This window comes from Delphinapterus leucas, chromosome 1 (genome assembly GCF_059928025.1).
Source record: "Delphinapterus leucas isolate spDelLeu-1000000601 "Yukka" chromosome 1, BTC_Dleu_Yukka2, whole genome shotgun sequence".
Lineage (NCBI taxonomy): Eukaryota > Metazoa > Chordata > Mammalia > Artiodactyla > Monodontidae > Delphinapterus > Delphinapterus leucas.
Window position 1 is genome coordinate 156,022,192 of NC_143129.1, and position 12,681 is coordinate 156,034,872.

The window sequence follows — 12,681 nt, forward strand, 5'->3', positions numbered from 1 at the left end:
TTTTTGTTGCTGTTGTTGTTGTTGTTTCTTGACTCACATCACAAGGGATGTTTCTGATTAACAAACTGACATGAAGAGGAGGCACAAGAACTGTTTCAAGCATCTCCTTTCCCGAAAATTCTATCGTATCACGGTTTTGGGTTCATATGGACTTAAAATTGAAATCTTGTTACATGATCATTCTGAATGATCTTTTCACATACATGAATGCATCACTAAAATGTATGCCTAACACAGTATTCACTTAAGCAAGGAACAATCTTCCTTTTTTATATAAGACTGAGATAAGCCCAAAAAATGCATTTTGATTTTTTTCCCCTCCACTTTCAAAACACACCAGTAGAAATTTACTGTTTGTATTTACCAAAGTGTGCTTCTCCATTCTCGTCTCTAGTTTACCCGAGACAGAAAGCTTGCCGTAGCACAGAGAAACAAAGAAAATCTTCCAAATGATTCCAGGACTGGTGAATGTGAAATACTTAGATACCCAAAGCATTGTAGCAGGAAAGAAGGAGGTCGTGTAGAGATGACAGAGGTGGTGGAGACGAATGGACATTCAGGAGTGTGCAGTGTGGACAAGAAAGGGTGAGAATGGCTGTGGAATGAGCAGGATGGGAAAACTGGCGCTCAGGATTAATGAGAGAAGTGGATGAGGTTGTAGCTTGAAAGGCAGAAGGTAACTGACTTGATGACGCCTGATGTTGAGGATACAAAATGCCTCCGGAGCTTCATCGGGAATTAAAGTTCTGCATGGCGAACATAGGGCAAAACGGCGAAAACGGCAGTTCTTTGTTCACAGGCCGACAACCAGGGGAATCCGTGGCTCGGTGGACTTTGTCATGGCCTGGCCCTTCAGATGCAGTCTCTGTGCAGGGGTGAGTCTTCGCCTGGAAAGTGAGAAAAAGAACGTCTACTAACAGACTGAGGGTTCTAAGCCCTCTTTAAATAAAAGCAGCAGCCTAATTCTAAAGGTCTGCGGCGGGTGGGTCCTGGGAAACCGGCGAATCCATCCTTAGGCAGAGAAAGGCCAAGCCAGGTGAGTCTCTTCTGTCGTTTCAGGCCCTGCTGGGCAGAAAAGCGGGAAAGACCTGGAATGCTAAAAAAAAAAAAAAAAGAGCGGAGAATAGCTGCTTTTCTCCTTGGGGCTGCGGCGGCAACCTCAGGAACCAGGCCGGAAATTGTCCTTTAGAGAGAGCGGTGAGTGTCCGGGGGCAGCTACGCTCCACCGCCGCTCAGCGGAGAGCGGCAGGTGCCGGTCACGGGCGTCATAGCAACCGCGCTCTCTGCGGAGACGCCGCGTCCTTCCGGCGGGAACCATAGAAACGACACGCACCATTGGCTCAGGGGCTGTGCTTCCTGCCACAGACCATTGCTACGGCGCAGTACATTGGCCTCTGGCTTAGCTCCGGGAACGAAGGTACGGTTCACCCCATTGGCTCTGTAGTAACCATGGTAACGTAACGGCGTGTATTTGCAACTTTTAAGTGTAAGTTTTGCCACAGGGTGTTTATAGTTTTCTAGTAGCTTCCCGCCAGACCTTATCGAGAGCCCAAGCCTAATAAACTTGGATTTATTTTTCTAGAAGTAACTTCATTCTTAAAGGGGGAAGTTGCTAGGTCAGGAGTTCTGAATTTTAGGTCAGAATCTGTCACTCATTACTTGGGTGGGGCACCTAAGACAAATCACAACGCTTTTGGAATCGGCTTATTATTGTAAAAATGAAGAAACCGGACTTGACTAGAACTATCCCTAAAGCTGAAGTCCTTCAGAAGCCCTAAGCACTGAAAATTCGGTTTATGCGAACAGTATCCTCCAACCATGTAATGCAAAATAAAAATATCTAAAAGACACAAAATTTAACATAGCCTCGGTTTTTATCATCTTCATTTAAATGCTCTTACCGCAAGATTCTAGTTAGTTCATCAAAGCTCGATTTTATTCATGTTTTGGGGCCCTTGCTTTGCTGGTATCCCAAACACATACTTGACATTTCTTAGTCTTATTCTAGTTTCTCATAGGATCCTTTCCAAAGCTTTGCCGGTTCTACATGCATTATCTGGACGGATCTTACCCCTTACTTTCTAGAAGTGCTTCAATCTCTCCCTCTGGCACCAGAGCCCTTGCAAGTGTTTTTCTCTCTGATCTGAAATGCTCACCACCATCACCTCCAGCCCACTTAACTTCTGTGTAGCAGTTCAAGCGTCATTTCCTCCTCAAGGATACTTTCCTTAGTCCTCCGATCTAGATCAAGTTCCGTATTTGCTCTCATTGACTTATGTTCCTTTTCATTCTTAGGTTGTTTTTTTTTTTTTGTCCGAGCCGTGGCTTGGTATTGAACCCAGCCACGGCAGTGAAAGCGCCGCATCCTAACCATTAGACCACCCTCATTCTTAGTTTTCTTTCATTCTTTACACACTTCCATTTGCTGATTAAACAAACAAGCAAAACAACTTCTTGGAATTTTTACATGTGTAAATACTGTTTAAATGCTCTGAACGGAAACTAAACTGAATTGGAAAACACTCTAAATAATTCCATTTAGGGTAGTGGTGGTTGTTTTTAAGCATTAACAAAACACAACAGAAAATGGTTCCCAAGGGAAGTAATAATTATGATAAAAACAAACATTAGAATCACTTCTAGTTCTAACTCCACTGATCCTCACTGTACAGTCAAAGGTAATGACAGCCATCATCCACATAAGCTATAGATGTAGGGAAGAAAATCAATCTTTTATTTCATGCCCCTTTAGTACTGCAGCCACTGCCTAGTCTGTTGCTTTTTAGGTTTTGCCAGTTGAACCAGAAGTTAATTTAAAATTTTTGTTCAATAGGATTTCTGCTTCCAGAGAAGTCCTGATTGCTGCAGGTATTTTTCCTCTGCTTCCTGATTTAATGAAGTCACATTTCCTAAACACTTCACCTGAAGAATTTAGATGTGTCTTAGCACTTCTGTTCATATCTTTTCAATTAAAGTTTATTGTACTTCTGTTATCAGACATACTTTGGGCTACCCTTCCCAACTCACTCCATGAACTGCATTTTAACTCATTTATGTGAGGTAGAGTACTTGCTTCTACCTAGTTCTTAATGGTAGTTTTTCACATTGCACTCCGGACCATCCTATGGGTCATTTAGGGTATTTCTCAGGACTCCACTTCTTTTGCGCTCCCAACTCAAAGCCCAGGACAGTGGGAGCTTTGAAAACACTGCTTTGCTAAGTGAGAAAAACAGCAATTGCAAACATTTATTGAATGTGAATTACGTGCCAAGTGCCAGACTCATGCTTTACCTTCACCATTTTATTTATTTAATCCTAACAAATGATGTTATTTTGCAGAGAAATTATCACCATTTTATAGATGAGGAAACTAAGTCAGGTATCTAAGTTTACAATGCTAATTGGTGGCACAGCTGGAAGGGTCTAACCTGGCTAAGATGACTCCAAAACCCATACTCTTTACCACCTTGTAATGCCTCCTTCAGGGCAGTGGCCACCACCTGGGCCCTGCATGGCTCCAGGTAGAAGCCCGGGTTAACTTTCCCTCAAGAGCAGTTCTAAAATATTTGAAAGGTAAATTCTTAACTCAAATATGGAGTGAGTCTAGGACAAGAAGCAAGGAGTAAATGTAGTGGGACAATCATCATTCTATAGATAATCTATCTTTGGGGAGGTGTCCTTCTCTCCTGCTCCCATCTTTAGTAAATTTCAAAAAAAAAAAAAAACCACAAAAACATCATCCTTTCCATTGTGTTGGCTTTGGGGCACACACTTTATTGTACTTAATTCTTTATATATCCACTTCCCAAACTAGACATGTTTATTCATCTTTTGAATCCTCAAAATCCTCAGGGCCTATCACATAGTAGGCATGAACAAATATTTGCTCTTCAAAGCATGGCCATTCATGCATCCATAATCCCTTTTACAGTATGAAGAAGATTGATATTCAGGCCCCACATGTATATTTTGAGGAATATAATTCCCAATAAGTTTTTTTTTTTTTAAGGTGAGAAACAACTTGAATCATTTTCAAAATCAAGATATCATTCAGGTGAGTGTGTCAGGTGGTTTGGTCATAACTGCTTTACCTTTGTTCTCATGTTTTCTGAGTTTTAAAAGACCTTTAAAAGACAAACACCAAGCACTATTCGTCTGCACACCACTCGCTGCTTTTCCCCTTCATTTTCTGTCTTTATGAAAGCAAAGGATTTATTCTAGTTCTCACCATCTGTAAGAGCCCTGGTCCACTGAACAATCTTTGATCTTATAAATAAAGGCTTTTTACTTCAGTTTTTGTCATGTATAAAAGCGGTATGTCGAGACTGAAGATCATCCACTATCTTCTCTTCTATCTCTATGCCTTTTCCTACTTCTTCCTCTGATAACAATAACTTGGTTTCTGACTCTTTGGTTATAATAACCACAAAGGACCGTCGTGAATCAAGGATGTTAGCCACCACCACTTGATGTCGATAAATTTCCAAAGCATTCCGTGCACGATCAATTACAATGGAGGGGTCAGTCTCCAACTTAAAGGAAATTATAAATGCTTTGGGAGCCCAGTCTTTAACCAAAGGAGAAAGCATTTTTGGCACCATCTTCATTGTTATCTGTATTGGAAAAAGAGAAACTTAATAAGCAAACAAGGTTACCACCTACCAACCAGGTCAATCTCAAGGGAAACTAAAGAAGCAGAGACTCAGATGTTTGGCTATGTCAGTTTAAGTGGGACTTCTCACTTCAAACTTTTTAAAGCATATTAAATGCTTACTTAAAAGCCTTGACTCTGTAGTGTTCATAAGGATGCCTGATTTCAAATCTTCATACATATTCTGGGGCAAACCATGTCTTATGAATTAGCCCTGCTCTGCAACCCTCATCGCCATTAATAGAACTCTAAAGAACAGCATTACATCTTCTCAAACATTCCCTTTTATTTTTTAAACCAAACCCTCAAATAAACAAATGCAAATAATCTGTTTATGCAGATGTTACTTTGGCGGAAGTTCAAATAAGGTTGAGTTTTAAACCTCTCAGCCTAAAATATTTCTTGCATTGCTAGACTGGCTATTTGACTCCATTTAAAAATTGTAACTTGTAAAAAAAAAAAATAAAATTGTCACGTACCATCTTAGCATTGAGGAAACAGAAGTGACTGTATTTTCATTCATTAAATACTACTATATTATTCTCAGTCCCTTCTAAGGGGAATGTTGAGTCATTTTGTGTACTTTCAAGATAGAACTAGGAATGACAGGAATTATAGGATAAACTAAAGCTCCCAGAATTTAAAAAGTATGAATCACTAAGCTCACCATCAGGGTGTCCCCTCAAAGAGTTAGCAAGTATGACAGGAATCACATACCCATTCCCCGCTTTATTTTTCTCCTTAGCATTTATCACTACCTAACATAGTATGCATTTGACTTACTTATTGTCTCCTCTGCTGAATATAATCGAAACAAGGGCATAGTATGTTTCTTTTCACTGCTTTATCTCCAGGTCCTATAATAGGGCCTGGCATATAGTACGTACTCAATAAATATTTGTTGAAGAAATGAACAAATGAACTATTCTACAAAGTCAGAAAGTGCCCCACAGGTAGTTTCTCCTATTTAAATTCTACTTGTATCACCCAGTAAATGACTAAGAATTCCCTCAGGTTCCAAGTAGCCAGATCATCTCAGCATCTCAACCACACCACTACCTTCCCCACACCTCTTCCTTAAACTGCAACAATAACCACCATCTAATCACCCCCCCCAACCACTCTCTCTAATTCACCTTTCATACTGATGCCAGAATGTTCTTCTCAAACAAAAACCTTATCTCATTCTCCTACTTTGGTTGTCCTTGGCTCCACAGGATAAAGTTCAAGCTCCTTAAGAAGGAATACAAAATCTTCTACGTAGGAAGCTGTCTCTTCAGTCTGCCCTCCATCCCCACCACTCTCCAGGCTCTCCAGCCTTACCAAACAACTTCAGTTCACAACACACTGCCCATTTCCAAACTCCAATCGTTTACTCTGTCTGGAGTGACCTTCCCTACTTTGTCTGGTACACCCTCTGCTCATCTTTTAAAACCCAGTTCAAGCCATCTCCTCCAGAAAGCCTTGACTTTCCCCGAGATTCACTCACCCCATGCTCTGACTTCACTTTGTACGTACCTCTACTAGAGTATTTATCACTCTGTACTGTAATTATGTCTGTGTCCAGCAACCTCACTAGATTGTGAGGTCCTTGAGGGAGAGCGGTGTCTTAGTCATCTCTGATCCCTAGTGCCTAGCACATACGGAATGCAGAAAGGCCATCTCCAGATCAAAAGGAAATTAACCCAAGATTGGTTATAGGGAATCAGATCTCTGGAAGAGAAGCGCCCATCACCTGCAGTGGGCCCCCAGATGACTGGATCTTGTGTTCAGGCATTTCGGACACAGGAACATAGAAATCTGACACGGCCGCAGCCAGGTAAAACATCGCAGAAGAGCCTGCAAAAAGAAGCACAGGGTGTAATAAATCGGAGAAGGGTATGGAGTCAGCTCCTTTTCAACTCAGGTTCCCCCGCTGTGAGAGCCATGGGTAAAAAGAGGGTAAAGGGATGCGCGTCTTGGGGGAAAGGCTCTGCCTCCCGGCATCCGATGGACTCCTAAAGGCACGCACCTAGCGGATTGAGCGCCTGGGCTGCAGCCTGCAGCAGATGCAAATAGTCTGCCAAAGTGGTGAACTCTATGGCCAGGAAGGTGCCGGCAGCCTCAGCCTCCTGGTAGCTCCGCAGAGCCGCGGCGAAGCCCGGGAGTGCCTTCTCCTCCGCCTCCAAGCTCAGCAAGCCCGAAGCCGCTCGGCCGGAGGGCCGCAGAGCCGACAGCCAGGTCTGGGGCGGGAAGCGGTGGGCAAAGGGGAAGGCAGAGCGAGCACGGTACAGAAACAGGACCCCGTAGCCCGCGGCCAGGAAGGCTTCGGCCGAGGTAGCACCGCGCCGCCCGCTGCTGAAGTTGTCCAGGAAGCGCACAGGCCGGGCTTCCAGCGGGACCTTGGTGCCGCCGGACGTGACCAACACTACCCGTCGGCCCTGCGCGCCCAGCCCGGCGGCGAACCGAGCCATCACCTCGGCCCAGCGCGCAGCACCGGCGGGCTGGGGGAACTCGGCGACCAGGTCCACTGCCGCCATCGGTCCCGGAACCCGCCGCGCCAGCGCAAGCTACGGGGTCTTCGGCGCCACGCCCCCTGCCCCGGTACCTGGCCCACGCGCAGCCGCAATAGTGAGGGGGCGGTTCGCTACCATGCGCTGCAAGCCAGCGCCGTGTTTCTGCAGGTCTGGAAATGCGTGCTGGTTCCGCCCCACAGCGTGCGAAATTGACACTGAGCTGGCGGGAGTTCTCGGCTGGGCAGGCATCTGGAGGAGTCACACCCCCTCGTTTAGTTTCCTAGTCTGGGTGAAGATCTGGACGTGTTTGACCCTTACCGGCTACCATACAGATCCTGTTAGGCTAGGACCTCGCTAAAATTTGAGTGCCCAGCCATTTAACCTTTGGATTTGTAGTGAAGGGCTTTTTTTTTTTTTTTTTTTTAAACCCTACAAACGCACTCCAAGTGTTAGTCGAGCCACGCCCCCCCCGCCCTCGAAAAGCTTGGAATGAGGCTGCGCCGTGTTGGTCACGTGACACCGCCGCCCAGTGTGTCCTCTCCAGGCAACGGTCCTAGAGACCGACAACACCGTCTGCCGCAGCATGAACGTGATCTACCCTCTTGCGGTGCCCAAGGGGCGCCGGCTCTGCTGTGAGGTGTGCGAAGCTCCGGCCGAGCGGGTCTGCGGGGCCTGCACAGTCACTTATTACTGGTAGGCCCTGAAACGTGGCACCTGGGTGCCTCAACCCCCTCTCTCTCAGTCAGGGACCCCTCAAAGCGGCTTCAAGACAGGTCCCTAAGCTTTCTATGTCTGTGTTCGCTTCCTCTCCCATTCAATCATTCCTCCCCAGATGTTTTGTTGCGCGCCTACTGTGCGCTATGCACTGTTCTATGTGCTGAACTTCCTGGGGGAAACTCGGGACACCACGTCCCTCAAAAATCTAATGTTCTAGGACTTCCCTGGCTGTCCAGTGGTTGAGACTCCGCGCTTCCACTGTAGGGGGCGTAGGGTTCGATCCCTGGTCGGGGAATTAAGATCCCACGTGCCATGCGGCTCTGGCCAAAAAAAAAAATCTAATGTTCTAACGAGAAAGATAAGTAAGCCAACAGACAAATCAAGATAATTTCAGAGAGTGATAAATGCCATAAAGACAAAGGAAATGTGATGGGAGGTTGGGCAGACAGCCTCTCTGAGGGTAGACTATTGATCTGAACTTAGAGTAGGAACAGCCCGCCAGGGAAATGCTGGGGGAAGAGTGGCACAGTGAGGCTCCGAGGGAGGGAAGACTTTGGTGTGTTTGAGGAATAGATAGAAAGTTAGTTTGTCAGAGCATAGCCAAGATGGTGACAGTGTGGGGAGGGTAGTACAAGATGAGATCAGCTTTCATTTATTCAGCATAACATCCACTGATCTTTGCTTCAGATTGGACCCTATTTGGGCACTGAGATAAAACAGCTAGGTTGCTGACGTCCAGAAACCTAGTCCAGAGCCGACTAACTTGTTTAAAAAAGAAAGTCATTATAATGCAACCCTACATGACAAGTGCTGTCACTCAGGGAGTACTATTCCCTGGGACCTCTAAGGATGGAAGCATGGTGATGGGGCAGTATCTGGAAAGGTTCCTCTGAAGAAGTAACATTTGCACTGGGTCTTGAGAGGTCAGAAGGAAATTGCTAGGTGAATGAACAATGAAGAAGGAAAGGTAGAGCACTCCTGGCATCCAGGACTGCTTGGGTAAAGGGTGAGAGAACAGACTTTGTTCAGAGGTGGGTAGAGAAGGTAGCCGTGGAGGGAGCAGTCACTGATTTTCAGACTGCAGTCCAGGGCCCATTAGCGGGTCATGAATAAATCACAAAAAGCATTTTAAGAAAAAAAAAAAAGAATAGAAAGTATCAGAGTAATCCTACTTGAATTGTTTCTTGAAACTTTTGTTTTAGTGATTTATGTGGTTATGTGTCTTTGTACTAGTGAAATGTATTTCCTACTGTATGCTGAGTTAAAAAAAAAAGTTTAAAAATCATTGTGATAGGTAGTAGTAGCGGTTTAAACCAAGAAGATAAAGGTTAGGGCCAAACAGTGACATGAGATCAAGGAGTTTGGAATTTATCCTCTGGGGCGTCATGGATGGTTTTAGATTGGAAGGTAGATGCTGAAGGCTGCGTAACTTCTCAGTTGCAGTGGTCCCAGTGGAGACTGAATTAGGTGTCCCTCCTCGGTGCTTTCACAGCACTCTTTAGGTCCCTTAGCCTCACATTTATGACATGGATTGAAATCACTTGTTCAGTGGTCTGTATTCCTCACTAGGCTGTATGCCCCATGAGGGCAAGGACAGCATCTGTGTTTTCATTGCTGTTTCTTCAATGCATATAGAATACAATTCAGATTTGTAACAGAAACTGCAAAGCCCTGATTGCTTCTCTATCTTCATTTCCCACCAGTCATCCCCTCTTTTCGTTGATGCAGTTACAGAGGCTTTCTTTCAATTCTAATTTGCCAACTCTTTTCCTCCCTCAGTTTCTTTGCCCAGGCCGTTGCCTTTGCTGGGAACTTTCCCTACAGTCACGAATCTTCCTAGCTCTCTTTCATCTTTCTGTTCTCAGATGTTATTTCTTCAAAGAGGTCTTTCTGGAAAACCCAACCTAAATGCCCCTATCTGATTTTCTCTCTCACATTTTTTCTTCACTTTTTCTGTACTTTTATGTTTTTGTTTTACTTGTTTAATATCTATCTTTTTTTTCTTCTTCTTCTGGCTGGACCGCGCAGCTTGTGGGATTTTAGTTCCCCAACTAGGGATTGAACCCAGGTCCCCTGCATTGGAACCACTGGACCGCTAGGGAAGTCCTGAGTAAACAATTTTAAGTACAGGACTGGCACTCAGGGGAGAGGTGAGACTCCTTTGCCTGATATGAGCACCTACCTCTTCCCCTGTCCCCTTCACCCCTCCAGCCAGAAGCAATTCCTCCTTCCTCTCAACTCACTTTGTACTTACTCTGTACCTCTCACATACTCTTATTTCCCTGCCTCATTATAGTTGTTGGCAAACATGTTAGCTCAATTTTATTATGCTCTGTTAATGCAGGATATTATGTTGAATATGTAGAAGGACTGTCATATGTATGTTATCTTTTGATCTGTTTCAGACCCATCTGCGTATAGCCTATGGTCTCCAGCAAAGTATCTTGAAATAATTGAAACTAAATATTTGATGAATGCATGAATAAATTATTATTTCCTATGCCCTTATCCTCCATTATTTTCTTTCTCTTCTTTCACTGCCTTTAATTATTTTTGAGGTCTTCTACTCTCCCCCTACCTTTTCTCCAGATTTCTATATCCTTGTGTCCTAGAGATTTCATGATTTTTCCAGAAAATAAAACTGTGGTAATTGTTCTATATCTCACAAATGAGGGCCTTTAATATCCCCTTCCAGGGTTTTCACGGTTGAATGTAAAGCATCTAGCTCCATGCCTGAGACCATGCTGGCACTCAATAAATATTGTTTTTCCTCAACCCAAATTTAAAGAGCAGGAAGGACCGTCAACTTGGATTTGTGAAAGTTTATTTTTTTGCAAAATAATTTTTCCCAATTATAAATGTAATTCATGCGCACTACAGAAAACTTGAAAATACAAAATATAAAGATGAAAAATAATCCATAATCTCACAACCCAGATAATTAATAGCCTGACATTTTGGTGAATTTCTTCATGTTCTTTTCCTATAAATACATTTATTTTATACACTCTGTGTAATCTTGTGCATATCATTCTGTGTTGGATTGTGAGAATGTTCCCAGGAAATAGAACATTTTTAAGAGAAGGCATTTTTATTAAAGTACACAGTGAAACATTATAGGTGAAAGAGGCTTCAATGCTATAGGTTATTAAGTCGTAGCATATAGATAAGAGTAATTTGCAATATTTTTTCCTTTCATTTAACATATGGGGCACAAATTAAAATGCTTTCACTGTCCAGGAAGAGAAAACAGTGAAGTGGTATTCAATAGTAAGATCTATGGTGAACTGGACAATGAATGCCCCGCCTAACGACATTCACATTAGTTTAAAAAACATGGTAATGGCCAAACAAAACATGTCTGGCCCACAAGCTATTTGACTGTGAGCCCTAATTTGAAAGCATACTTTTCAACTCCCTGTTTATGCATGACCCTGTGATGGTTGTGAGGGGTGATACAGATGAATAAGGAGAGAGCTCAGGAATATATAAATATGCGCCCTTTCTTTCGAAGGGCAAGATATGCACATGCTGTCTGTGGCAAAACAGTTCAGGCAGTTAAGTAAGTTAATGTTTCCATTGCTCACACAATTACTCAGTAAGCCCGTATTACATAAATACCCTGTGGAAGTCACCTATTCCGTTATTCTGGCTGTTAAGTGCTTTTATTGATTTGTTTTCAATAATTCTCTATCAAGAAACCCTTAAAAATGCTTTTTGTCATTTCTGTGAGCGCTGTCACAGTTTATAAAGAACATACTTTATCGCATTTCTGTTGTCCCAGAAGAAAGGAAGGAGAGAGAGTATTTGAACACAGATGTGTGTTGTCTATGGCTGCTTTTATGCTACAACAACAGAATTGAGTAGTTGCAACAGAGACCAAGTAGCTCGTAAGGCCCAAAATTTACTATCTGGCCGCAAGAAAAGCCTTGCTAATCCCTGCCCTAGGTTATTGTTACCTGTTTTGGACTATGTATAAATGGAATCAAATAGCTAACTTTCTCACATTTAAATAAAAATATATGATAGGCAATAGAAATGCAGAAACCTATGATTGTATGCATCCAACCACAGTCTCAAAATACATGAAGGAATAACTGTCAGAGCTGAAGGGAGAAAGAAATAATTCAATAGTAATAGCTGGACACTTCAATATCCGCCTTTCAACAATGAATAGAACAACTGGACAAAAGATCAGCAGGGAAATATAAGACCTGAACAACACTATAAACGAACTAGACCTAACAGACATTTATAGAATACAGAATATACATTCTTCTCAAGTGCGTATGGAACATTCTCCAGGGTCAACCAGCTATTAGTTCATTAAAAAATCTCAGTAAGTATATAAGGATTGAAAATATACAAGGTATGTTCTTCAACCACAATGGGATGAAATTAGTAGTCAATAACAGAAGGAAGTTTCGGAAATTTATGAATGTGTAGAAATAACACACACAAACAACCAGTGGGTCAAAGAAGAAATCACAAGAGACATTAGAAAATGCTTTGAGGTAAAATGAAAACAAAAGCACAACATACTAAAACTGATGTGACACAGTGAAAGCAGTACCTAGAAGGAAATTTATAGCTGTAAACACATATGCTAAAAAAGAAGGAAGATCTCAAACCAATAACCTAGTCTTATACTTTAAAGAGTAGAGAAAGAAGAGCAAACTCAACCCAAAGCTAGCAGGAGGGAAATAGTGAAGGTTACAGCAGAGATAAATAAAGAATAGGAAAACAATACAAAGAATCAACAAAACCAAAAGTTGTTTCTTTAAAAAGATCGAAATTGACAAAAATTTAGCTAGACTG

At 42.8% G+C, this 12,681-nt stretch overlaps 2 protein-coding genes across 5 annotated transcripts in view; one reads left to right on the forward strand and one right to left on the reverse strand.

Moving 5' to 3' along the window:
- Positions 1-571: 571 nt before the first annotated feature.
- On the reverse strand, positions 572-7,356 carry PPCS (phosphopantothenoylcysteine synthetase). Of its 3 annotated transcripts, none has more exons than XM_089894962.1 (3): positions 7,239-7,356; positions 6,387-6,490; positions 573-4,613 (listed from the first exon to the last, which is right to left on the reverse strand). In XM_089894962.1, exons 1-3 carry the CDS (start codon positions 7,282-7,284, stop codon positions 4,290-4,292), a joined length of 474 nt encoding a protein of 157 aa, XP_089751088.1. In that variant the 5' UTR covers positions 7,285-7,356; the 3' UTR covers positions 573-4,289. The 3 variants fall into 3 exon arrangements, with proteins under 3 accessions (XP_022431149.1, XP_089751088.1, XP_022431148.1); XM_022575440.3 differs by lacking the exon at positions 7,239-7,356 and adding an exon at positions 6,663-7,232 and having other exon boundaries at positions 576-4,613; XM_022575441.2 differs by lacking the exons at positions 6,387-6,490; positions 7,239-7,356 and adding an exon at positions 6,170-6,378 and having other exon boundaries at positions 572-4,613.
- A 60-nt stretch (positions 7,357-7,416) lies between these two features.
- The window catches only part of ZMYND12 (zinc finger MYND-type containing 12), a 34,329-nt gene continuing 29,064 nt past the window's right edge, over positions 7,417-12,681 (forward strand). The window contains exon 1 of one of the 2 annotated variants that reach the window (XM_089894950.1): positions 7,417-7,839. In XM_089894950.1, the coding sequence (XP_089751076.1) occupies positions 7,730-7,839 (110 nt within the window). In that variant the 5' untranslated portion in view covers positions 7,417-7,729. The remainder of the gene's footprint in view (positions 7,840-12,681) is intronic. The other variant, XM_022575431.2, reaches the window with a different exon arrangement.

Excerpts from the sequence above, each read along its gene's own strand:
- PPCS (XM_022575440.3), bottom strand. The coding sequence starts at position 7,170 with ATGGCGGCAGTGGACCTGGTCGCCGAGTTCCCCCAGCCCGCCGGTGCT. Across the intron at positions 6,491-6,662 it reads CCAGGCGCTCAATCCGCTAG|GCTCTTCTGCGATGTTTTAC; the intron begins GTGCGTGCCTTT and ends TTCTTTTTGCAG. Across the intron at positions 4,614-6,386 it reads CATCTGGGGGCCCACTGCAG|ATAACAATGAAGATGGTGCC; the intron begins GTGATGGGCGCT and ends TTTCCAATACAG.